The 27,442-nt window shown below is 40.7% G+C and overlaps 1 protein-coding gene across 5 annotated transcripts in view; it reads left to right on the top strand.

Annotated features, from left to right (window-relative positions):
* Positions 1 to 27,442, top strand: part of sbf1 (SET binding factor 1) — a 66,500-nt gene that overhangs the window by 23,207 nt on the left and 15,851 nt on the right. For 2 of the 5 annotated variants that reach the window (XM_084346185.1, XM_084346182.1), the window contains exons 2-21: positions 1,852 to 1,937; positions 4,062 to 4,199; positions 4,594 to 4,722; positions 4,982 to 5,092; positions 6,268 to 6,339; positions 10,094 to 10,123; positions 12,755 to 12,860; positions 13,791 to 13,923; positions 14,096 to 14,204; positions 15,711 to 15,824; positions 21,445 to 21,522; positions 22,105 to 22,218; positions 22,369 to 22,497; positions 23,403 to 23,501; positions 23,685 to 23,892; positions 24,196 to 24,308; positions 24,558 to 24,707; positions 25,094 to 25,162; positions 26,007 to 26,168; positions 26,387 to 26,652. In XM_084346185.1, coding sequence (XP_084202311.1) covers positions 1,852 to 1,937; positions 4,062 to 4,199; positions 4,594 to 4,722; positions 4,982 to 5,092; positions 6,268 to 6,339; positions 10,094 to 10,123; positions 12,755 to 12,860; positions 13,791 to 13,923; positions 14,096 to 14,204; positions 15,711 to 15,824; positions 21,445 to 21,522; positions 22,105 to 22,218; positions 22,369 to 22,497; positions 23,403 to 23,501; positions 23,685 to 23,892; positions 24,196 to 24,308; positions 24,558 to 24,707; positions 25,094 to 25,162; positions 26,007 to 26,168; positions 26,387 to 26,652 — 2,416 coding nt within the window. The remainder of the gene's footprint in view (positions 1 to 1,851; positions 1,938 to 4,061; positions 4,200 to 4,593; positions 4,723 to 4,981; positions 5,093 to 6,267; positions 6,340 to 10,093; positions 10,124 to 12,754; positions 12,861 to 13,790; positions 13,924 to 14,095; positions 14,205 to 15,710; positions 15,825 to 21,444; positions 21,523 to 22,104; positions 22,219 to 22,368; positions 22,498 to 23,402; positions 23,502 to 23,684; positions 23,893 to 24,195; positions 24,309 to 24,557; positions 24,708 to 25,093; positions 25,163 to 26,006; positions 26,169 to 26,386; positions 26,653 to 27,442) is intronic. The other 3 variants (XM_084346183.1, XM_084346184.1, XM_084346186.1) reach the window with 3 other exon arrangements.

The following is a 27,442-nucleotide window of genomic DNA, read 5'->3' as shown; positions in this document are numbered from 1 at the left end:
TGTCTCTGTGTGTCTGCGCTTCTGTTTTAGTTCCCTTGGTGAAGGCCCACAGGCTCTGTTGTTTTCTCTGAGGCAGCATTCAGTCCAGACTCTTCAGGTTTGGTATAAATGCTGGTGAAAACCTCTCCTTTATGTAGCATGGGATAGTATTTTGTTTTGTGCAGTCTTCTGCTAGATTTACATTCTTTGTATTGGGAGGATAAGTGTATTCTCTGTGCAGATGAATGCTGCCATTAAGCAGCGTGCAGGGCTTCAGATGGAACTCAGCTGAAAGACGGGCTTGTGGTGGTTACATAAGTCTGTCTGCGCTGTGTCATTGTGCTGCTGTGATGAGCCAGGCCTTGGCCAACAGTGGAAATGGCCCCCAATAACCAGCAGCAAATAAGCATTTTGAACTCATATTACATTTACTATGCCATACATACATATCAATAGCTGTAACCAATAGATGTGTCTCATACTTCTTCTACATAGTTTTCTACTGCTTTAATGACCACATCAGCACTACAAACACTATACTTTAAATGAAAGGAAAACACCACATTAGTCAAATTTGTAGTTGTAACTTGGGTAGCAAGTAGCCTAGCTTAGCACAAAGACTGGAAGAAGGGGGAGATAGCTACCCTACCTTTGTTAAATGTCCATTCAGATCCTTGCTGTATGTGTTGTTAAGGTCTATTCATAGTAAAAAAAAAGCAGGTTATTCTCAAATACATGGATAGCTAGATAGCTAGTTGTCACATATATATTCTCCCTCTTTTGATGGAGGATAGTTGTTTTCTACACATCCAGTCTTTGCCCTTAGGGACCTGACACACCGGGCTGACAGTTGGCCGTCGGTCAATGTCAGAGCCGTCAGTGAGTGTTTGTGGCCCTGGTTGTTGCGGTGTGTCCTGCACCGTTGACACTAGTTGGTCCTTGTCTGCGGCATTTTGGCGTGTAAAATCAGCAGCAAAGGAGATAAATCACTCGGCTGAACTGGCTGCTTAGTTATGTGTATCGGTGCACAAGAAGAGAAACAGAAAGAGATAGGGAAAACACCTTGAGGCTGTTGTTGTAGTATCCGTGATTTCACCCATTTAGTGCGGTTTCTCCCTATTTTTCACCTCTTCACAAGAGACATTTGATACTTTTTATCAGACATATTCTTGATTTAGAAGTGGTTATATTAGCACATGTGGGTTGTTATGTTTATGGTGTGTATATTTTCTGGTTTCTTTCCTCCTCTATGACAGTAAACTGAATAAGTTTGGGTTGTGGCCAAAACAAGACATTTGAGAATGTCATCCTGGGCATGGGATACACTGATCAACATTTCTCACAATTCTTTGATATTTTGAACGACAAATTAATAATATTAATCAAAAGGTTAATCAACGAAGAAAATAATCATTAATTGCAGCCCTAAATAAGCGTCATAGCTTCAGATGTTGTAACACTATACCAGCTCCGTATCTCCTACATTGGTCAAAAGACACACCTTCAAGTCAGAGATTAAGACGTTTTTTTGTGGTTCCATCAGAACAATGGAGATTGTGGCAAACAAACAAACTTTCTCCTCACTGTGTAATTACTGTAATACCCAGATTTGTTATCTCAGTAAACTTAGCATGTATTCAAAATGATATCAGCTCACAATGGTAATGGATACCATGTGCCGGTCTGCGACTACACACCAGTCTCAATTTATTTGTATGCCAACATACACATGATAAAACATGCTAAGAAGAAATAAAAAACAACAGCATGTTGATATGGTTAAGAAAAAGCTTATTGAAGGGAACTAACAGACAACAAACAATGTAAACTACATGCAGTGACCTCTATTTGTCCCTGTGTGTGTCTCTGCAGTGGAGGGTGAAGGTCAAGGTCGCATTCTCCAGCGGTTTCCTGAGAAAGACTGGGAGGACAGCCCGTTCCCACAAGGCATAGAGCTGGTAAGTCAACACTTACAGACATGTTCCAGTGTAGCTCAGTGGCTACAGACACTTAACCCATTCAAGGTTAGGGGTTCAAGTCCCTGGGCAGCTCAATGGTTAGAGCAAGACATCTAGGGTTTGATGCATTCGTCTCGCTCTGAACTGGGTGAGAGGTATTTTTATGGTATTGGTTGAACTTTACTATTAACTCTTAAATATCCTGCCTCCATTACATATTTCGCTTACAAGTGTTTGATGACCACATTTGAGGAATCACTGCAAAAAATGTGTGTGTATCGGCCGATATATTGATATCAGAATTTTTTAATCCTTAATATCAGTATTGGCACCAACCCGAAAAATCGGTCGGGCTCTACCTTTTGTGCTCTAATTTTTGTGCCTTTAATCAAACTGGGTCTTGTGGATTGTCGGAGATTCAGGTTATTTATATATAGAAGGAAAGCATATTTTTCTTACACCAACAAGTGAGGAAAGATGAACTTGAGAACCACAATGAACCAATTTAACCCCAATGGTCTGATAAAACCTGAGCTGTGACTGACAGGGTGGAAAATTTTATCTGACAGGGGTATTTCAGGATTGCTGTCATCTCTTCTTTCTTTTTATAATGACTCAGAGACCTCAGTAGCACTATGAGGCAAGGCCTTTGTTCTTGCCATATTACTTTTAAGGATCTAAAAGTAGCAAAATAATCAGTCTGTTGCTTGTTCTGTCCAACAGTTTGGTGAAGTGTAATTGACATTGTGTCGGCTTTAAAGAATATAAAAATATGTAATCAAAAATAGCTTTGCTCGGAAGAAACCAAAATAAATGCTATGTCATGGAGAATGGATTTTAAGGAGATCTAGGATTTAATGTGAATGGCTGTCTATGGCATTTAGTTTTCACATGAGTGCTCAAGAAATGACTGTATGTTCAGAAACTGAGCAGGATGGAGGAGGTGACTTATGATACTTTGCCATTTCCTGCAAGTGCTTAACAAATAAATATATTATAATGTCATGGCAGTGATGGGCCTTTACAGTGAAACTGAAAGTGTCGACAATAAGACATGACTTTTTGTTTTGTAGCTTAATTCTAATCCTATATTCTTATAAATATGTAAATGTCTCTGCACAGAGTTCCATCTCTAATATCGATGCAGGTTAGTCGTCAGGCCTGTTGATAGTCTCACATAGCCATGATATACGGTGCAGCCAGATCTTTGACCTTCTCCACAGCACTGTGTCGGTGCAGGAGAAAGATCTGGCTGCACCGTTTGTCATTCTGGTATAGGGGAAACACGCCCTGGCTTGTTTGTGTGTGTTGGGTTGGGGGACTCAAGCTGCCAGTTTGTTAATGTTTGTGTCATTAGCAACCAGGTTAGGGTAACTTGACATTTTCAGCGTGTAGGCTGCTAGCGTGGAGATTATTGCTGATATTTCCCGTAGCAACAGAGGCTTTGAAAATGGTAACACGCAGAAGGGAAGGAAAACGTTGACTGAAATAGCTGCCAGTGGCAGACTTATACCAACACTTAAGTCCGAAGAGTCAGACTGCCCCTGCTGAGTGTTCATGGATTCGCAGGTAGAGCCCGACCGACAGTCATTTTGTCACTCACACGATTTTGGGGGCATGCCACATGCTGTCAATATTGACTTTCTATTGTTTGCTCGCCACAGTGAACAGTGAACACTGCCACAGCATTGATTATGCCGTTAACATTTCATTTTTTAAGTATTTGAAAAAAAGACGTACTGTAATGTCAGTTACAGTACGTTTTTTTCTAACGTCAGTTTCTAATGTGATTAGAAAATGAGAGCAGAATATACTTCCACCTTTTTTCACATGGTTCAGTCAGAGCTTTGGTGGCGTCGTCATATTATAAAAGCAGACGGAAAGTTTTCAAAACCTGTTCTGTTGCGTTAATGATAGCCCTGCCCAGGATGAATCACCCAGAGGTGCTGAAAGAACATGTGACTTACTGCTATCTGATATGTCACCCAGGTTGGTACGTACACTAATCTTTCCATTATTTTTTTTTTATTCCCTTCTTTCCCATCAACCCATGTCCCTGTTTGCCTCTGGCCCTAAATTTGCCATCACCTTTCACCTCCTTCACTTCTTCCACCTCCTCTCTAGTTCTGTCAGCCCAGCGGTTGGCAGCTGGTTCCTGAGCGACAGCCTGCCTCCTTCTTTGTAGCGGTTTTGACTGACATCAACTCAGAGCGTCACTCCTGTGCCTGCTTTACCTTCTGGGAGGGCCTGGACAACTCACAGGTGAGGCAGATGTCACCTGTTCAATGTCTTGATTGTTGACATGATCCCTCACTGGTGTCCCATCTAGACCGCAGGACCGGTGCTACGCTGTGTGGCTACTTTTGCAAAGTGGTTATATGACGTCTAAGAAATTACTTAAACTGAAGAAAACATCCTGAGAGCCACACATATTTAGAAAATGGTCTTTGCCTAAGCACATTACATAATATTCGGTGCAGTAAATGTGTTTTACAAACTATTAAGAGCCATATCAAGATGCTATTTGTGCATTCATAGGAAGTAGAAGTAGCTTTTTGTGGTATGTGTTTAATACAGGTTTGTTACCGTCTATACTTTGGAGTGTTTGTCTCAGTCTGATGTGACTGCAGTTATATCTCTTCTTTTCTGTGTTCAGCTGCAGAAGGCCAAGCCCAGCGAGGTTGATGAGGGGGATGAGGAGCCTGCTGTCGTCCAATCAGCTCAGATCTTTGCCCCCAAGAGCCTGGTGCTGGTGTCCCGACTGGACTACACCGATGTGTTCAGGGTACGACACACACCCCGATTTGGAACACACTTCGCATCGATATATTTTTTAACACAATATTGATCATGCACCTATACGTATATTGTTCTTCTAAGATGAATGTTGCAACATTGTTTTTCTTTTGAGATAAACAAGTATTTAATAGAAATAGCATAATGATAACAACTATAACCTATAGATATTGTGTTATTACTGTCTCTGTCTGGCCCTGTGGCATGTTGACCTTTGACCTCTGTGTCCCTCCCTCTTGATTGAACAGAACTGTCTAGGTCTGATCTACACCGTCCATGTAGATGGCCTACCTGTCCCTTTGGAAACAGTTATTGGAAATCTCCTCACCTGTGTCATCCCCATTGCTGGAGGCTCCCAGGTAACTACTGACCATCATCTCTTTCTCACACAGACACCTGCACAAACTACACTGCCCCCCAAAGGCAAAAGTCAGAGATCATGATGTGATGTCATATATACTAAAGCATAGTGTTGCTTCTTATGCTCCAGCTCTTTGGCTTTGCAGGGTGGTAACACTCCTTTTGTTACCCCACACCTTGCTCAGCAGTGTAGCTTATTCAAGCAGTAAGCAGTGTAGAGAGGTAGAGCTTGGCACATCCTGCACGTAAAGCACATCTAGCTCTGACTGCTGGCATTGCTAAACATGCATCCATGTTAGCCTGGTGCAACAGAGAAATGTTGTTGGAGAGGTTTTGACCTTGTTTCATGTGTATACTGTATGTATGCATGTAAATTAGAATATGCACATGCAGAAGGGCCCATAACGTGACTGTACATTTCTGTGTGCATGCATAATTGAATCATTTATGGATTACTATCTACAGAGAGTCATGAGGTTCTAAATGCCACTAATCTTCTTCATAGAGCTGGTTTTACAGTAGATCTCTGTCCCTGGGGGGTGGGAGGTGGGGGCTCAGCTCATGTAAACGCACTTTAGTGTTGATCTTTTAACATCATTTCAGTTCAATTGTATTGTTATGGGCTTACTGGGAGACATTAATTCCAAAGCTTTGCGAAACATAGCCCTCTTTGTGGATGATCAGCGGCACTTAACAGATGTAGACGGAATCATTCCAATTTGCAAGCAGTGTTGGCCATGGACGAGAACCACAGTGCTTTCATTTATAGTCAGATAAACAAAACAAACATGTTTGTGATTTCGAGTTGATTTCGACAGTTTATTTCTCATTACATTTTATGGATTTATGTTGTTGTTTGTGTATGTTTGTCTTTTTTTGTTACTATTTTACTCATTATTTGTTATATTTTGTAAGAACCATGTTTTCTTTAACTCCCCTCAAGAAAAAAATGGCTTTTTTCTGTTTTTTCAATCATTTTTGTGCGTGTAAAGTAAAAAGGTGTAATTTCAATGTTATTACACTTACTCATGCACATGGTGCACATACGGTAGGAAGTGTCTATTTTCTCTAAATGCACATCAGCTGAACCCCTCTCGCTGTGGTTTCCAGATGTTATAACCCATGTGTGTCATTTTTGTGCACTCTACTGTACACTGGTTCCTCTGTGTTACAGATAAATGAGTCCCCAGTTTGTAGTTTAGAAAAGGTTCCACAGGCCTGTGACTGGTTCCTGGCCTGTCTCCAGGTAACTTTACCGTTCTGCAAGCTTCACCAATCAACAACCAGCTCGATGTTATTGATTCTGTTAATCAAACAGACCGAAGTTGTTTTCTTTTCTTTAAGGAATGTGTTCCTTCTTGCACTCATTTCAAATCATGTGTGATTGATGGTGCTTGAGCTCTTTTTGACCTGCTTTTTTGTGTGTTTTGTGATCAAACAGGATCATGTTAATCATTTCAAACATTTCCTTTCTTTTATTTTTCTGTTACATTTGTCATCAACTTTATTTGTTGCAGCCATTAAGCATTTTGGAACATTGATTATTTGTGTCCTCAGTTTCTCAAGCAGCCACACAAACACACTCAAAGCCGTTGCTGTGCAGGTCGTAGTTCAGTTGCTTGGTGACCATATGGGATGGCAGATGGCCTCCTATCGGGCAGCACAGCGTCTGAATGAGAGAATCAGATCTAATCGGTATTAACACACATGTAGACCCAAACAGCAGAGGCAAATGCTTAGCTCTCCTCACACACTAACACACATCTGAAAACACAAACACGCCAAACTTAAAGCTTAGTCCTTTATCATCCTCTATCAGGCTGATGGATTCTGACTAAAATGGTACCAATGGTTTCATTATAGAGCTGGATAATACCCAGAACACAATGTAAAGTTAAGACTTAGTAGTATGTTTACACACACTTTTTGTCTCACTCTGACAAACACCCATATACAGTAATGCACAGAGCTCCTTGAGGCTCTTACAAATGAGTTTGTACTGCTGCTACCCAGCCAAGCACAAACAGTTCTGTTCTTCCGACTCAAGAGGAAGATAGGCCACTTGGTAAAGAGTAACACACACTTACACACATTCCTAGAACTGTTAAATCACACAGGACTCTTCTATCAGCCACAGTAAATGTCTATCATTACCACAGAGTGTGTCTCTTAAAGTCGGCCTCTGTTCAAACACACACAACAGAACGACTCCAGCAACGTGACACTGAAATCATTCCTGCCATTAGACATATTGTCGTGGCAACACTGTCACACACCTAACAGACAATCTTCTAACCTTGTGCAACGCTGTCATGGGACTGGTATTTTATATATTTGTAAGTGTGTGTTGGAGAAATAGTTAGCATTACCTACTTATACAGGTTAGAGTACCAGTAATACTGGTATGTTGACATTGCATGATACATTTTTATTGTTGCATGATCAGCCACACAGATTTAGATCAAAACAAGTTGCACATTACCAAAAATGTTAAAATAATAGCCTATTGTGATGTATAATGTAAGTGTTGGGCAGTGCTTTCTAAATGATAACACTGGCATAACATGGTAAAAAAGGTCATAGCGTCCCTGTTATGAGATGGATGATCTCGTCGTCTGCTAAGAGGTTTACCTGCTCCCGGTCCTTGTTGTCTCCCTAACTTACTGACATGTTTGGTTGCTGGTCTTCTTTAGCGAGTTCACTACTCACTGCTGCTAGCTGCTTTTTAAATCCCCCAGTGGTGGATCCCACACATAACACTTTATCAACACGGTTCGCCTGCTCAATCTTTTAACACAGACATGATTCAATTTGGCACCGGTACTTCCTCCACTGCCGAATCAGAGGCAGATCAATGATGCGCCGTCATTCCGTCTTTGCACCTTTTTTGTTACAGAACAGGAAGGCGGAATAACAACGAAACATTCCTAACTTGCAGAGGCTGAGTTAAAGGAGCTATTGGTTATTCCTCATCCTAAAAGTCCTTTTTCTTGTCACATTAAATGTTATGATTGTAACCGCATTTGTACAGTTAGAGAATGAAAAGCTTGAAAGGCATAGCAACAGTAACTAAGAGCTGTGTTACATGCTCTACTAATGGGGCAGGTTGTCAGTGACTGAAACAGGTCTGAGGTGCTGCCATGTAATGCTGGGCTGCCTTTTTATTTAGAGAGAACTGTCCACATTTATCTTAAACGATGTAATCGTCTCAGTGCACTGCTGTACATCTTGTGAAATAACTAAACACATTTTACAAGTGAGTGACTGGGACAGGTTGACCTGCAGGATGTTACAACACTTAAGTCATTTATCTGAGTACTTTACACGACCCTAATGTGAAGTGAACTACAGGCTGTTGGCCTGTGAGAAAGTGAGAAATGGTGAATTACAGCAGCAGAGCAGTAGGGTGGCCTTGTGGTTAGGAAGACCATCCTTAACACCGAGAAGTGACAAGCCACTGGGTTTTATCCTTTCTCGTCAAATCCACTTGCGCAACATCCAACAATCTGGACACGACCCTGGGTTAGGGTTATCACCTGTGTGTATATTTGGTAGTGTCAGATGACTTGTATTTATTATGGAAGAGAGTCAAGTGCTCATCTTACCACCCATTAGTGATTGAGCTGTTACAGGAACATGTTTTAATCTGTCTCTATTATGAATTCATGTGACAAAGGGAATTTTAGTCCATGTTTCTGGAAACTGTCCTTCACCCTGCCAAATGCTGCTGTCAGTATTTGATTTAGGAGCAACAAATCAGAACTTTAAGGCATAACTGAGAAAAAACCCCACTTCAAACTGAAAGTTGCACAAGTTGCTGTAGGTCATGGCCACTCTCTGCTAGTTTTGACATGTTTGTTCTCACGTAGCCCTTGAACTTGAGTTTTTCCCTTTACCTCTTGCCATTGCAGTGTGTCAATGAGTTTGAGGTAGGAAGGTGATTTGAGGACAGGATTGCTGCAGTTTCAGTTTGAGTAACTTAAAAATGGTCATATCTTGTTGGATTAACCAGAATGTGGTCAGATATTTTCAGTTTTGAAATTAAAGTTGTGATTCAAGTGCAATTTCAAAACCATATGCAGATGTAGGAGTTCTTGTAGCTTATTGAACAATTTCCTTTAGATCCCCATTTTAATATTGTGCTCTTTGAGGCTCATCCTTGAGTGTGTGTTAGGGCTGCATGATATTGGAGAAACTGATGTTGCGATATTTTGGTTTTCTGCGATATATATATACTGCAATATGAAAAAAATACAAGACTTTTTAGCAGTTAACTTGAATAGCTCAATAGAGGCTATCACGTGATGTCACAGTATGCAGAAGTCAGCATGGTCACAACCCCATAGTCTCGGAAAGAGCACTGAATAGCAACATTGTCAATATTTATTTAAGTGCTGCAATCTTAATGTTCAGCTTACATGCTGCAGAAACACATCTAACATGTGAAAGAACTGAATTAAGTTGCCACACTTGACACTGCACATGCTGCAATGAGACTACTGCGCATGTGTACACTGTGATGTCGATGCTGAAACGGTATATTGTGCAGCCCTAGTGTGTGTGAGACCTACAATGAACTGCGCTGGTTAAAGAAATGTCATCTGCATACTGCATACCATCTATTACTATTGCATATATTCCTGTTATATATGAGGTGTGTTTATTTGGAGTTTGGACTAAAGTGACGTGATAAATCACCTGTTGTGCTGCTGAATGCTAAACGATCGCTTCACTTTGTTTTGCACGTGTCTCTCATATCTGATGTTGCACTCATCTTTTATTTTTCACAGCAGTCATCTTGCAGTATATGTTTATGATGTTCTTGTTTGTGCAGCTTACCTGTTTTGCCATGCTGTCATTACTGTCATATTGTTGTCAAGTGTGGGCATTCTGTGCCCTCACTCCTGTTGTTTCTAACCTGTGTCTTATCCTGCGGGGTGTGTGTGTGTGTGCGTGCGTGCGTGTGTGCGTGCGTGTCTCTCTGCTGGGTGCTTGTGTAGCCGGGCCAAGAGGAGAGAGAGGAGAGTTTGGTACGCCAACCTGACTTCATTCTCCCCTCGCCACCAATCAGTTCTGAGCTTCCTCAGCTGCCTTTTCTCCACCCATTTCTCTCAGCCAATCCACGCACACCTCCTGTGGCAGGAGAACCAATCAAAATGCTTTGATACAGACTCAATATGTGATCCACAACTGATCATTCATTCCACATTAAGTACACATTTGCTCCAAGCCTCTCAACTTCACAATACCAAGCATTCTGCCTTGAATTCTGGTGTGTTATCCATGTGACCACTGCAGTTCTGTTGAGGATCTGAAATTGAAACTACAACAGAACAAACACTTTCAGATCACTGTGAACACATCTGTCAAGATAGATTCGTAGAACTACTGCAGTGTAATGAGGATGAACAAGACAAAGTCATTTATTTATTATTATAGATTTAGATAATTTCCCATCAACCTGGAGTTCTTTTTCATAACTGGCTGGTACAATGTGGTCCATCCCACTGATGAGATATGCCTGCCAAGGACACTGTCCTGACATTTCCTTTGTCCCCTGGTTCAAAGAGTGCATTCCTGTAAAAACCACACAGCTTTAATGTAGCATCCTCATAACTGGTCTAACTGAATCGCCACGGCGGAAAGGCAACAGCCTCTCCTGTTTGTTAAAGTAGTAATCTAGCTAAAATGTTGACAAAGTTAGTGCAGACAAAGAAATTAATAGCTATGGTTTAAACATAATTCAGATTTTTGCAGAAGTACAATGTTTCAATCCCAAATTGGCTCTTTGTCAGGTATAGGGGTATTGAAGCAAGTTTGATACCTCTGAAGATATCACTTTTAAGAGAGTATTTTGAGAATTGAGAGTTCTTGGTTGGCACAAAAAATAACACTTCGACAAGAACCTGCTGTGTGCCTGTTATTAGTAACAGTAGCAGTAAACATGTCATACATGCTTTATAACACACTATAATGTAGCTTTATGCAGCTGTTAGGATGTTTTAGGTCTTTATTAACTTATTTGTCAGTAATTGTATGTTCACATATGAACACATTTTATATTCATTCATTTTGTGTTTATACGGCAGCCTCCACATCTGGGTATCTCACAGAGGAGTTATAGTTATTGACAAATACATTAATTAACATTTAGCTTGGTAATGTTGAATCGGGGTCTAAGAGGAAAATGTTGCCCCCAGTGATTAAAACTATTGACTTTGTATTGGTACCTCCTCAGGTAGTTTACTACTCCAGTAAGCATTAGAGACCTGTAGGCTTCTACCTATGAGACATCATTTAGAACAGTGATGAAGATGCTACATCATTGCTATGTGGTTGTAAATTAAAATGATGTAGACCTCAGAATTCAGTATTTTCTTCGACCATGTAAATCAACATTTTGCATATCTGCCCTTATTATCAAACCTCATCAACCAAACAATGAATTTAAATCACGTGATGATCAGATGTTGGATCACAGTATTGAATCACTAACAGCTCGCCTATGGTCGCTGATGCTACTGCTGCTGCTGTAGAGAGCATGAAAATAATGCTGCACCTTTCCCTCCCAGCTAACCCAGTACACACACAGCTTTACTGACTGGGTACATTTGAAAAACTTACAGTTGCTGATACAAACTGGTTTGTGAAGCTTTAAGGCCCTCTGGCAAGATTAAATACACCTCGGATGTCTGCTGTTACATCACAGTCCAGGTGTTGATACAAGTGCTCTCATGTCATTTTGCTTTCCCAAAAGGTCACATCCTTGTGATTCTGTGAGAAAATAACTGGATTTTCATCTGGGCCATAGTTGTGTAGCCCAAATGAACAAGTACATATAATGAGTACTATATGTTTCATGTACATCAAAAAATGATGTCCCCAAAGTATTCTGTGTTCAGTAGTCATGTGATCTTGCCTGAAATGCTGTAACTGTATTGATTTATCTTTTTGCAGTCTAAATCAAACCTCTTTCCACTCCTGAATACTCTTATTAACCAAACCACACATAAATCAATATTTATTGGCTCTGTCTGGAGCACAGTAGACTTCCTGTTTTACAAATTCAATTCGGTTATCTGTAATTAGACTTCGTTATTAGACACAGTGTAGTGATTATCGTAAATCTTGAATATCCAGTGGAAAACAGTTTCTTTTCTGTTAAAACCTCTTGAAGAAAGACACTTTGTACATATCAGATTAGTGTGTCCACAGTGTCAAATGTTGCAGAATTTAATCTCTAAACAAATGATTCGCAAAGATTCACCCAATCAATCTCCCTTCCCTTTGTGCTCACATTAGTCTGCAGTGGAAAAACGCCCGCGCATGACACCTGCCATGTGTGCTGGGAATTCTCTCTCCCACAAAGGCTCATTGACACGGTGGTGCCGGTGTTGTTTTGCAGTAAGGTCGTTGGCATGGAGTCCTGCCCAGCTCCATTCACGTCCTGATCAGCTGGAATGGCTTGTGTTTTATTTGTGATGTACCTGCTAAGCTTCTGGGATTCTCCATCTCTCTGTGGCTGACTCACGCTGCTCTGTGGACCCTGATTAAACCACGCTGTCACAGCCTGATTTTCTGAGAAACTGCATTCGTTCTTTGGTTTTTCTCACCTCCCTCTTCAATCCTTCTGTTCTCTCCCTCTCTCTCTTAATCTATAGAGGACTATAACGTTAGGTGCTGGCGACCGGCAAGTTATCCAAACCCCCATCGATGACTCGCTTCCTGTCAGTGGCAGCACTGTGGCTCAGCTCTTCAGACAGCTTGGTATGGCCCGTCACTCTATGGGGTTCATTCTACACCTGTCCTGTTTCCAAATAGCATTTTTTGTAACTTTATTTCATGGTTTTGCTAAATGTTGATAAATGCAATGAAACAGTCAAAGTTAGTCAAATATATTCTATAGCTACAGATTTTTTACCCATAAGCTCAGTTTTGTAAGTCATACTTGAGTTGAAGTAAAGATATCATTTAAAATATCAATTTGGTAAAAGTGGAAGTCACCCATATGAATAGTACTTGAGTAAATGTCCATAAGTATCTGATTTTAAATGTTCTAAATATCCAAAGTACAAGTCAAAGTAAATTATACATACATTTACATATAGATGTATGTACTGATTATTGGATCTGATATTCAGCATATTAGAATAGAAAAAATAATTTCAAAGCATGCTACTTTGGCCGTGGTGCAAAAATACAATGTGTGCCTCGTGTATTTGGTAGAATGGCGATATAAAGTAGCAGAAAATGGAAATACTCAAAGTAAATGTACCTCAAAATTGTACTTAAAAGTATAGTACTCATTAGAGTAAATGTACTTAGTTACATTTCATCGCTGTATAAGATATATCAGATTTTAAGACGATAATACTGTGTAATATGTGTTATTGTTTGATTTTCCAGTGCTATACTTCAACAATCTAGAAATGATTGAAAACGTTTTTTATCACCCTAAAGAATTTTCAGAAGTGCATAGAAAGCCTGTTACTTGCCCTATCAGAAGTAGAGGAATTGAAACCTGTATCAAAACCTCTGAATGTCTTGTTTCAGTCTCAGTCACACCAGATTTTATTTTTAGATCATTAGTTGAACTGCTTACTAATTTAATTTTCTTGTGTTAGAACATATGGTTATGAATTTGGTCTCTGACTTGGACTCCGTGTGATGCCCCGTCTGTACTCTCTTCTTCCTCAGGTATAGTGAACGTCTTGTATCTGTTCTGTGCTGCCCTGACGGAACATAAGATCCTGTTCCTGTCCAGCAGCTACCAGAGACTAACAGATGCCTGCCGAGGGTTGCTGGCCATCATGTTCCCCCTCAAATACAGGTGTGATTCCACTCCTCAGTCTCTCCATGCTGTCATTTTAGATCTTTCTCTGGGTATTCACTTTCTTGACAGGTCACTTTTGACTAATATTAAATGGATAAATCAAAGTAAATTATGGATATAGTTCTAACAGCAGATGTGTTAAATCTCTTCCCGTGTGTGTCCCTTTCAGCTTCACCTTCGTTCCCATCCTGCCAGGGAAACTACTAGAGGTCCTCAGCACCCCCACACCCTTCATCATTGGCGTCAATTCATTCTTTCGATCGGAGACACAAGAATTGGTGAGTTGTCGTCACTACAATACAACAGAATGATGCTACTGTATATACAAAAGATGCCAGAGACAATCAAATATTTACACATAAAGCTAAAATGACGCAGGGAGTTTGTTGTCTCTCATGAGCCCGAAGCTTGAGGTTATCCTCTTTTTTGGCAAGTCATGGTACCCCATTAAAGTTATATCATGGAGATTTAAAGTGCATTTTTGCAGAGGACAAAGAGTTTGCTGCACAGATCAGTCATGTACATTAAAAACAAGGTAGGGAGGGATTTCTTTCACTGCCAGTATGGACAGGAAGAGCATCCAGTAACTCTTGAAAATGTATGTATGAACCTATAAATATTGTTTTAAGATTGAAATGAAAAAATGTGACCTTACCTTTAAGTCTGTGTGTGTAATCTAAGTGTAAAACTGATGAGTAACCACAGTACTTTACAGTATCAGTACTCTATACAAATGTTTAAGACAGCTTCTTTAAAGAATGTTAGATCTTGAAATTTCCCGACCAAGGCCCACCTTGTCCCTAACTATCCACCATAGTTGTTTTATGGGAGTTTGTTCCTTCTGAAAGAGGAAATAAAAAAGCTTTTGAACAGAAAACAACAGAGGATGCAGTCTGAAGCAGCAGAAAATATTGGCACCACATAGCCAGCTGGAGGACAAAATGCCAACTACACACAGCCCACTCCATCAACGATAAACAAACAAACCAGTATCATTAAAAAACCCAGCATGCACCGCGTGGAAGATGAGACTTCGCAGGAACACCTGCTGCCAGTTTCCAGCTGTGGGAAAGAAACGTGATATAAGAAAAGCAACCTTTAGTGTTAAAAGTTGAATGTGTTGTTCCTTAGTTTAATAAACCTGCTCCCAAAAAGGACCAGAGGAGGAACCCCTACTGTGTCAGCCACTCTGACATGGAGTTTTGATTATGAGAATGTTTAATGTAAACTCTCACTGACCCAATAAGCAATGGTTCATCTGTCTTTTAATAAACTGCCAGCTGGTTACTTTCTACCTGCATACCTTTGTAGGTTCTAATACAATAGTCTTCACAAACCTGGCCAAGAATTATACCAATATAAATGACAATAATTACAGCCTAGATGTCATGATCGACGGGAATAATTAGCTGCTGTCTTATTAAAGCCTGATGAGAGTGTAATAAACGCTCCTGTCGGACATGTCTGACCGTATGCTGCTCATGCACCGCCCTGATGGAGCCATTGTGTCACATCACAACGGGGCACTGTGTTTAGTACAGTAGTCACACGCCCATTATCAGTGTGAGAGTAGTGGTCAGGGTCAGAGGTCAGAGGTTATCGTTTGGGCAGCTGTCTGCAGGGAAATGTGAATGTGTGTTTTGTTGTCTGATATTGCGCTTCCTGTAATGAGCAGCTGTTGATGGAGACGACTGTCTGTCTCTGCTGTAATCAGCGCTGTGCTGCTGTACTTTTATCAACCGTGTCAGAGGCAGACAGAAAAGCGTGTTTATGTGCGTTTTCAGTTGGACGTGATCATCGCCGACCTGGATGGAGGCACGGTGACCATCCCTGAGTGCGTCCACATCTCCCTCCTGCCTGAACCGATCCTTCAGCAGACCCAGACTGCTCTGTCCATGGTAAGAGCCGCAGCCCAAAGCCTGAACACACCCTAATACACACCACTACTGAGGGCTAGGGAATCTCATTAACATCCAGTGGGCGGTTTCTACCAAGCAATAAATTCCCCACTGGTGCTTTATGGGCTAAGATGCCAGGAAGCTCTTTAAGGTTTGTTTTTCTCCTGTTACTTTGGATGACTGCTTTTAAGTTTCATTTTTATTCTGGTGAGGTAATTTTTTCTTTTTTATTTTAAATGTTGGTTTTATTTTTGTTTTAGCTCACACTGGTATTTTTTAACACACCCCAAGAGAAGTTTAGTGCAATGAAGCAGATATAAAATACAAAAAAACTCACAAATATTCTCTCTCCAGAAGTGAAATGAGTGACTTTAGATCCTCCCAAGGCAGCTCGTCTGTTTCATTCACCTGCCACACATACTTGATTTTCTTCTACAAAATGTCAGAATATGGTGAGGAATTTCAATCATAAGCCCACAACCCAAAGATACACAGTTTAAATAACCCAGAAAAAGTACATTTAAGACTCTTCATTTTGTTTCCCCTTAAAATAATGACTCAAACCAATTAATAGAGTATCAGTTGGCAAATAAAGTTAAAGGGGCTCTGTGGAACTTCTGTGTTGTGCTGGAAGCCAGTCATTAGCTGATGTTAGTGTACTCCATTTCTAAAGTAACATTAGAAGCTGTTGCTCTCTGTTAGCAGAGAGGAGAGAGGCACTGAGACAAGGCACTCAAGAACATGCATTAAGTCACACCCTCCCTTGTCTCTCTCGGTTGTCCATACAAGCCTGTTTGTTGAAGTTGTTTAATGCTGCTGGACTGTGGATTTCTTTGTGAAGGACTCGAGTCAGATTTTCCACGACAGTCCACAGGATGTGACTTTGTGCACGTTCTTGAGTGCCTCATCTCAGTGCCTCTTTCTGCTCCACTAACAGAGAGCAACAGTAGCTAACGTTGGTTTAGAAATGGGATCACTAACATAAACTAACACGGTCATTAGTTTCTCTCTTCCAGCACAACACAGAAGATCCACAGAGACCCATTAGTAATTGACACCTAAATGTCCCTGTCCCTTATTGTGGTCAGGGCTGAATCACTCATTAAGAGAGACATGTTACCTTCTCTTTAATTTATTTACATACATTTTTCAGTACATTTGAAATCAGGAGAGACTATTTTTTGTTGTATTTTACCCTTTATTGTAATTTATTTAAGTTTCGGTTAAATTGGTTGTGTTTTTTGGAGTTTAGTTTCATTTTATTTGGAGCTTGTTGTCACGATGCTGCCAACTCTGATGCAATTATAACCATATCACCCTCACAAACATAGTAATGCATGTCCTGTCAAGTACTATTCCAGCACTCCACTGTTGTGTTCATATCAAGCACTTCAAATAATGCCATCTTGCATTAAGCACTTCAGCCTCTTCCAGTACTCCAGTGCCAGCTCCTTCTGAGAAATGACTTTTATCTCTTTACGTGTGTAAACAAATGATTTCCCAGCTTCCTTATTCTCTTACTGACATCTGCAGAATGAGTGAATTCCTTTCCTGCTTCCCAGTAGGATTTGTGTTTTATAATGTTTCAGGAATGTGAATCACAAAACAACATTTGCAGGAACTTTGTTTTGATTGCAGGCACGTGGAAAACGTAATGAGGAATCATGGTTAAACAGAATATATTTGTCCACGCTTGTCTGGAACTTTGTCATGTTTGATTAAATGTCTCAGATACATGCCTGTCACATGCTCAGTTTCAGGGATCTGACAGCTCACGTGCTGCAGAGTCATAAACTACTACTGAAAACAGTGTTTAAACCACCCAAGTGTGTATTTTACTGAATTATACAGAGCTCATAAGAAGTATTTATTCCCTGTAACTTGTTCAGGTTTTATTGTTTTACTGTGTTGAATAACAGCGGCTGTCATTTGGATTTATGACACTTAACCGAAAAACAAGACCAGTAGTCTACAGCCATGCAGGTGACTCAGTGTGGTTGTGTGTAAGTTCATAAAATACATGACATTGCTTTGGATAAATCAGTGGTTTCTTAGATGTTTTGGCGTGTGAGCCCTTGTAAGAAAGCAGTGCTTAGTTGGGGCCCCTCGTCATGTTTCAGATGTCTTTTGTTCTTTGCAGACGCCACCGAAGAGACATTTCCCCATTTTAAACTTATCACATGGTTTCATTTCAAGAATTGTTTGTGACCCAAAGAGGTCAAATGATTCAGTAGTTCTTTATAAAGCAAGGATTAGAGAAGTTTCCCAAAAATTGAGGTTTGTTGCAGGTGGTAACCCTTTGGAATCACAAGCTACAACATCAGAATGTACCAATATATTATGTAATATATAATAATATGGCAGTCAAGTAGAACCAGTACTTTTACTTAAAATTCTCTAAGTACATTGAGGATTTTACAAAGACAAGTAGGATTTTAAATGCAGGACTTTTAGTGGTAATAGAGTATTTTCACATGGATGAATTGGTACTTTAACTTAAGTACTTCTTCCACCACTGTTGCTCTTCATCAGGCTTGTGAAATGACACATAAGCCTTTTCACAAACCAGATGAAGAGCAACTTATTTTGAATCTTAAAATTAAGATTTAATGACAAACATTGTTAATCCATCCCTGTGACGTGGCTTCTCCCAGTTCTCTTGAGGGCAGCGAGTCAGTGGTGGGAAAATCCTCCTGATGAGTGTTCTGATGCCAAGTCATCCTGGATGGTCTGTTTACTGTTGTGATTGCAGTCACGTATAAGACATGATGATAAACTTTATTAGATTATTGTCTTTGATGAGTTTCTGGTACATTTTTGATAGGCTTTCCCTCTGCTGGCTGCACAGAGTTTTTGAAGATGTGATGTCACTGAGACCGAGGGCAGGATGTGTTTATTTGGTAGAGGCTGGAGCTGATGTGTCTCAACGCAGATATGCCAAGTTTGTATTTGGATGCTGTGAGGAGCCTAAATTTTGGGAATCCACCATACTCTTCCCACGGACCCTCACTGTATTTGTAATATAAGAAATGTGTTACCAAAATAGAAGCTGAAGATAGTCTTCCTCTGCAGACGTCAAGTAAAATAGATACAATAAACTTTGCAGTTGGATGATATTCTGCATGGTCTGCATAAAAGAGCTGCACATTTTATTTTGTGTCACAGTTACTGCCTTGACACAAGTAATTTACAGCATCTAAACAATTACGGTATTATGATGTTGGGGGGAAAAAAATGTAGATTTTTATTTTGACTCATTTTCCCAGCATCTGGAAATAACGCAATACCCAGAAGCGTTGCTTTTTTATAACCAGGCTGTAGAAAAATGTGTGTAGCACGATCTTTATGACACGGGGGTCAAGCTTTTTTTTTTTTTTTTTTTTTTACATTTCTTGCAATGTCCATCCCAACTGTTTACGTACGTACCTGCTTGCCTGCACTCTGCCCAATGGCTGTGCACTCATTGCACAGAGTCTTCCACAGGGCTAGGTAGATGTATTGTGAAAGCTATTTGACAGCTAGTGGCACAAGAATGGCAGAGAAAGTTCAGCCAAATTCCCCCAACACTAACATAGCAGCCTGACAGCAGTGAGTACTAACAATGACATTATGGTAATGTTAGATGTTTTCTTACATGTGAGTGAGACAGGAGGTACTTGGATACAGCTAGCGAGGACAATGATGTGCTGCACTGACAGTACACAGCCGTTGAGCCTGTCGTTCAGCAGCTAACTCAGTAGTACAAAGCACACAGACAGTGACCCAAAGAACTGTGCTGCTGTGGCATTAACAACCTCGTTCAGCAGCTAACCCTGTGTGCACAAAACACACAGGGTGAACATTAATTGCCGTGCCAGTTAACCTTTTCGGATCGAGGTACGTTTGTGACGGCTATTTTGCTTGTTGTTTATATGATTGAAGCATTTAACAGTGTTGTTTATTCTTGTATTTATTAGACAGAAAAGAGAGAGAGTTGAGTGAGTTGGATACTTTCAAAGTTTAGGTACTCTTCCTGGTTTCTATAATCTTTACCAACCCCAAAAAAGGAAATTAAAAGTGATATTAAATTCCTACTTGTGGATGAATATGAAAAGGCTTCAGTTGTTCTCCTCAGCTTTGTCTCTCCATCCTAAGGAAGCCAATGAAAGATTCAGCCCGGATACATTTAAAAATTTCATTCCTCAAACCAAAACAAAATCTTTGTCATAATTCATTTTACCATCTGGCATCATCTTTTGTTATGCTAGATCAATAGTTTATGTTCTGAGGATCCTTCAGAAGGAAATCTGCTTCATTGTATGAGTCATTATTACTGTCTCTACCTCTGCCTTCCTGCAGTCACTCACTCTGCCCTCTTATCTAACACACAGACACACAAGATGAACTCATAACATTTACTGCACACCCTTGTGATGTGCTTCTTTTATCTTAATTATACTCTTTTAATTGTTTTATTATCTTTAGTTTTATCTATGCTGATGTCCTTTGTTTCTTGCAACAAAAAAGAAGCTAATTAAAAGTGTGAATCAAGGTGACTTAGTGCAAGGAAATCAACCACGGACCCATTTGATGTAATTTTGTTCCATGGATCTGATAAGAATGTTGTTTTGTGTTTGTAATTGCTTCATGTTAAGAGAGATGACAGTGGTCGGATTGAACCTTGTCTTACATACTGTATACCCCGAAGGAATCCTGTTCCTACCAACATCTGTGTGTCTAAGTGTCCCCGAGCAAAACGCTGACCCTGGACCCACTGACTGGGCGGCTGCTAAATGCCTAAGATGACAAGGCTCAAAATAAACTGAGCTAATAAAAAATAAAAGTGTTTTTATGGTGTCATCCCACATGTTTTTGTGTTTTTGTCGCTGGTTGCTCTGTGTGCTTTATGGCTTACAACCTGGAGACTCTTGTGTATCATGGTCCTTGCTCTGCAGTAATGAATTTAGAGCTGGAAAACAGGGAAAGAGAAGTTCACTGGGTTATAGGCCTGAGCCAGGCTGCAGAGCTGTGTGTACAGACACGGATTTTTGCTTAAGTTGAGCAGGTTCTGGCTAATGAACTAATGACCCAGACAGACCCCAAAGTGTATTAGCCGGTCCGATCAGCTCACATAGGCAGGACCGACCTCCCTCATTGAAACAAGACACAACTGATCAGGTGTAGCAGGTCTGTGTTTTTATTAATTAATTCTCAGAAATATTCCCTGAGAAAGGAAGAAGCTGCTTTGGGTGAAGGTTACAGGAGCGATGATGGTGTAGATAGTTGGGCAGCAACGTGAAGCGGGGCTTAGCTGCTATGCTCTCATTACAGTTAGCTGGATGAATTTTCATGAAATGGCCTGATTCTGATGGCTGTTTCCAAGGTAGCATGTGTTGATGGTAATTTGGGCTCTGGATACTGATACTGGATACTTGCAGCTGCTACTATGTGTCTCCACACTGTCAAACAAAGAGTTTATTTCAAATGATTTTATTTCCTTAAAGCTGCACAAAAACAAAAACACTTTTCTACTAACTGTTGACCTAAAAGTGGCTGAAGATTTGTCTCAGGACTTGACTCAGTTACCCAGAACAATGAACAGAACAAACCCAGATTAATGGTGGTTTCATGTTTGTTGTAGGTTTTGGATCCAGAGCTGGAAATCGCTGATCATGCCTTCCCTCCTCTCTCCACGCAACCCTCTGCACTCAAAATCCAGGTAAGAAAAACACCACTGAGTTCTGAGAAGTCTCAAAATTACATTGAGGTTTTAATAATGTTTAAGTCTCTTGACCATATTTCTTGTGAGAAATTAACCAAATGAAAAAGTGTTTTATTTGCTCCTGCCCTCTTTGTACAGCACTTTTCCTAAATGTAGCCAGTAACTTCAACACAATGACACATTCTGGGCGCAGCATTAAGCTCAAGAGGCTTTTTGATAGACAGCTGAATGAATCACTGCACTCTAAGAAGTCACCAAAGTAAGCTGTTGGTACAGCCAAATTGCTCATACCCTCAACCAAAAATGATGTCTAAAGTGGTCAGAATGAATCCAAAGCCTGTGTACTCTGCTGCTGCGAGAGACCTGATGTCTTACAGTAATGTAGTAGTTTTAAAAAGCCAAAAATGTAGCTGGATTAAATCTGCATTCTATCTCCAGGATAATTGAAGTTCTCCAGACTCTGTGTCCAGTTCAGTTCCTCATTCCATTAGTCCTTCAGTTTTGTTGTGTGTGTTTGTGTGTGCGCGCGCTGTGTGTGTGTCTGTGTTGGCTTCAACTTGACTGCTGTGTGTGTTTCAGGATAAGGAGATCCGGGCAGTCTTCCTGTGGCTGTTTGCTCGGCTCTTCCAGGGCTATCGCTGGTGTTTACACATCATCCGCATTCACCCAGAGCCAGTGATCCGCTTCCACAAGGTGTGTGAACAATACTGCCCATGATTACAACTCTGACCAATCATCTCTGTGTTCTAAAGAGAACGAGTCAGGAGCCAGGAGAGCGGCCATCATTGTTTATGCTGAGTTTCCTGAACGAGGATCAGATTAGTGTAACACGTGTTTCCACAGGCTGCCTTCCTGGGCCAGAGGGCGCTGACAGAGGACGACTTCCTCATGAAGGTGTTGGACGGTATGGCGTTTGCAGGCTTCGTGTCAGAGAGAGGGCCTCCCTACAGAGCCACTGACCTGTTTGATGACGTGAGTCTGTCAGCACACTGCACCACTAAATGTTTTGGGATAGTGTTGATTTTTTTTTCATTTACAAATCAGAACTGTGCCCCAAACATTATTGTCCAAATTCTGAATTTCTGCTCCTGTCCCATAATGTAAATGAAAAAGTGACAGTCGGAATGAATCAAAACGATGATTACATGTGTTCAAAATCTCTATTTGCTGCTCACTATAGTGTAAACTATAGTGTGTAATGTTATATAGGGCAGTGGTCCTCAAACCTTTTCACATCAAGATTCTTAACTGATGCAAATTAGACCACGACCCCCATCTGATAAGAATTTTGCGTTTAAATGTTTTATGACAGAAATTGTATGGAAACCAGAATAGTCATACAATCTGTCATAGTTTTACTTATGTATGGAATTATAATGAAAATGAACTATTCCTATTTTTGCTGGGACCCCCTAGAACCCTCTCAAGGACTCCACTTCTAGATGCACAGCCATTGAGGCCCATAACTTAAATTCACCAGAATTGGCTGAGTTGGCCTTCATGAATGTATGAAAAGAGACCACAGCAAGACTAGTTTCCACATTTGACTTTGACTCAGCTGCCAAGGGCTGGTGACACTATCTGAAAATAAATATGTCTTTATATATGTATTTTTTGTTTTGTGTAGAATCCAGTGCAGTCTGCAAAAATAATAAACAAGTGGATTTCAAAGGGTGCCCTGAGTTGTGCGTTTCCTTCAGTGCATTCCCTTTCTCATTAAACATTTGTGAAGCTGACTTTTCTTTTCAATGTGCTGATTTTTGTAACACATGTTTATGAAAGATAAATTGTCACTGTTAAACTCTGGGTAATTGTTAAAGTCGAAACGACGATGCTGAAATTTAAGGTAAACTTGCTTCTTTGTCCTGTGTCCACAGCTGGTGGCCAATCATGTGGAGCGGATACGACAAGAGGAGGCCTGTCCACACAAAGTCATGAACCATGTCAAGGAGCTGGCGGAGCAGCTCTTCAAAAATGTACGTTGTCTAATGAAATTGACAAGGAATACCTATTAGTCAAGCTGTATTCTGCTGTTTTCCTGTCAGCCCTAGTGTATGTGTTATGTCTCTCTTATAGCTTTGTTTTTGTTCAGTTGCTTCTTTATTTTCCATCTCTCACCAGTTTTACTTTTTGTCCCCTTTACTCTTCCCTTCCTCTAGGAGAATCCTTACCCCGCTGTGGCGATGCACAAAGTCACACGACCGTCAGAAAACAGCCAGAACAATGCACACAATCAGAAGCCTTTCCCTGGGCTGGATGACGTCGCAGTTCAGCTCTTTATCGACCACGCTGCCGCCAAGCTCAAGACTGCACCTCCTGTAGTCAAGGCGGAGCTCAAGAGCATGGTGCCATCTGGGCCCCCACTGGGTGAGCTGAGGGGAGGAATAAATGGCTGAAACTGTGTTTATGTCAATTGGTAATGTGGTAGATATAGAGTCTTAAGAATGTTTGGATCAGATTAATTACAAATTAGATGAAGTAATGTGTAGCGGTAAACACCAGAAGAGGAAAGGTATAAACACTTGACTAAAGTTCAGCCTCTCCACTTGCACCCCAAACTTCCTGTGTGAACTTTAATAGACAGCCTGTCTCACAGTGTGTGTTTAATGAGGTTGAGTTTGGTGCTGCAGTGATGAATGAGCGTCTGATCACTGCTCCCCACCTCCACAGGAGACATCGTGGACAGGAATGGCAACGTAATGGCTAACAGCGCCCGCAGGCTGGAGGTGGTCAGGAACTGCATCACGTACATCTTTGAGAACAAGATGCTGGAGGCCAAGAAGGTAAGAGTGATCTATTTCTGCATGAGCAGACTGACTGAGGAGAGTTTAGTGAATTCTATCACAAAACACTGAATACCAACAAGCAGAAACAAAACCCTCTTCATTGGTTCTAAACTTTTAAGTGTCTTGTCCCTCCTATTTCTTTTCAAAGGTGTTATTTGCCCTCATTTTTAGTTGTTGGTCTAATGATTGTGAAGCAGTCGTGTTTGTGACTCAGCTGTTGTTGTTGTTTCTATCTTCTCTCTCCAGTTAATGCCAGCTGTATTGCGGGCGTTGAAGGGTCGGGCAGCCCGGATTTGTCTGACCCAGGAGCTCAATCAGCACGTCCTGCAGAACCGGGCAGTGCTGGACGACCAGCAGTTTGACTACGTTGTCCGAATGATGAACTGCACCCTACAGGTGAGCCTGCAAATACAGGAATATCACTAGAATCAATATCATAGCCAAAAAACTTGAGATACACAGTAGTTTATTAGTAAAATTGAACATCTGAACTAAATGTAATGGCAATCCATCGGGTAGCTCTTGCGATATTTCAGTGGTAGACCAACCAACATTGTCATCCTTCAGGTCACACTGCTAGCATGGCTAAAAAAGAATTATTGAAAATTATTTTGACTTGTTTTTTGACTGCAGGGGGAAATAATTTTGAATATCTAACATGCTTGTTACAGCTTTACAAATATGCTTAAAGCATGATCCCCCTGGATTATATATTTTGAATACAGTTCAGTTTTATGGTTTCAAGTTGTCACATCATTAATTGCTTATCTGTTCTTGTTCAGGACTGCTCACATATAGATGAACACGGCATTGCAGCTGCGCTCCTTCCACTGGTCACAGCCTTCTGCAGAGTAAGTTTATAACCAGCATCACCAAAGTCTCCCCACGTTAGCTAAATTAAGCCTTAGTAAGAACCCATTTAAAGGTCCCATATTACTTACCTTACTTTAATTTTGAGTGTCCACTAGAATATGTTAATATGCTTTGATATTCAAAAAACACATTATTTTTCTCATACTGTCCATTGCTGAAGCACCTCTATTCACCCTCTGTCCGAATGCTCCGTTTTAGTGCCTGTCTCTTTAAGGCCCCCAGCTCCAAAAAGTCCAGTTTGCTCTCATTGGTCAGTTCTTACAGCCCGCGTTAGCTCTGTCTGTGCCATGCTGGGGGCATGGCTGAAGGTGGGGATTGTACAGTTTTGACACCATGACCTTATGAAAGTCCTGATGGCTCGTTTAAATGTGCAGTATGTACAAATTTCAGTTCAAAGCGGTAAGAAAAACAAAATCAACTGAAGAAAAATTCCTTTGCTGCTCCACTAATGAGCTAACTAGCTAAAGGCAGCTACAGTTAGCAGCTGTAAGTGGTTACTTAATATGCTGCCCCCTGTTTGTTTGGAGTATGAGTACATCAGGTGGAAAATTCTTACATAATTTTTAAAGGCACAGGTTCTACATACAGGCTGCATACATATCTCTGTTAATTGAGTGTTTTCATACATTCACAGTATTTGTATAGCACCTAGACCTGCTTTATAATCCATATGGGACCTTTAAATCACTCCTCAGGGTTTTACAATTCAATGAGTGAGGGGATTCTGAAGTACTAAACATGTTGTTCCCCAAGTTTCAATGCTCAGAAATTTGAAGTGTCTTTTCTCCCTCATAAAAGTCTCTTTCCGTGTTTGTCTGACAGAAACTGGGCGCAGGCATCACTCAGTTTGCCTACAGCTGTGTACAGGAGCACATGGTGTGGACCACGATGCAGTTCTGGGAGTCCATGTTCTACAGCGACGTCCAGAGCCACATCAGAGCTCTCTATCTGGAGACCGAGGAGGGGGGGCAGCAGAACAACTCTGTGAGCACCTATCTGGCACTCGATATAAAACCAGAGTGAACAAAGATATGATGATTGATAGTGCTGTACATTGTAAAAGGTTCTCTGTGAATTTTTGGGAAAAAAACATCCACCACAGCGAACACGCTAATGAGTCAATCTCCCAACCTGCTGAGCTTAGTGTCATTTTTATCTTGAGATGATTAATCATTCATGAACCTCCTTTGATGTCTCGTCAGGAGCAGCAGGACGGGTCAGGCAGTGGGAGGGAAATCAGCGCCTTGGATCTGGCATCAGAGCAGAACCGGCTGTGGCCCACGCTCAGCAAGGAAATGCAGGCGGAGCGTGTGCAGAAGGAGGAGAGCACGGTGTTCAGCCAGGCCATCCACTACGCCAACAGGATGAGCTACCTGCTGCTGCCACTGGACACCAGCAAGAACCGCCTGCTGAGGAGCTCCGGCCTCGGAGACGTGGAGAGTGTCAGCAACAGCTACGTCACAAACAGGTACCAACAGCTGTCAGAGCGGAATGTAAAAATAAAAGATGAAAAATATTCAAGTTGGCCTGTAAAGTCTTTAAAAGTAAATTTTGCTGAGAATCATTTATTTGAACAAAAAAGTTCTGTAAACAATGTTAATATCTTCCTAATTCACACAATTCCACTTAAAGTTTGTAAATGCTAATATTGAACTTTGGCCAAAATAATGTCCTGTTTTATGATGTATGTAAGGTAAACTTTGATCTCATCCTGGTGAGTGAAGATTGCAAAATAGTTCCTGCCTGGAAACATCTTTTACGATTTGCTGTCTGTAATCTGTTAAGTAAATATTATTTCATCCAGTATTTATTTTTCATTAAAAATAGAAATGAAGTCAAAGTCGAACACAAAACATTGCAGATACAATATGTGATGCTGACATTTCTCTAGAAATTAGCAGAATGAGGAAGTAATGTCATTGTGTCACAGCCAAGCGCACTGACTTAACTGTAAATACCACAGTATTGCTTGTAATACTGATAATGATAACACTGAATACATAATGAGTCAGAGTAACTCTGGTGATTGAGTTCAATGATTAGAGATCCATAAACAAAATGTTACGTGTGAAGACATAAAAGCCTAAAAGTTCCCACTAGGTGAACACACTGTACACAGAACACAAACCCAGAACAATATACAAATACTCTCGTATGTGTGCAGCTTACATCCAGTATGAGAACTAAAGTTTCTCATTCAGCCCCTAAAGATTAAAACTCTGCTACGCTCCACCTGCCAAGAGGGACTGGAGTGTGTC

Source organism: Pagrus pagrus, assembly GCF_965226575.1.
Source record: "Pagrus pagrus genome assembly, chromosome: 23".
NCBI classification, from domain to species: Eukaryota; Metazoa; Chordata; class Actinopteri; order Spariformes; family Sparidae; genus Pagrus; species Pagrus pagrus.
Note: the sequence above shows the minus strand (reverse complement) of the source record. Positions and strands in the feature narration are given on the sequence as shown.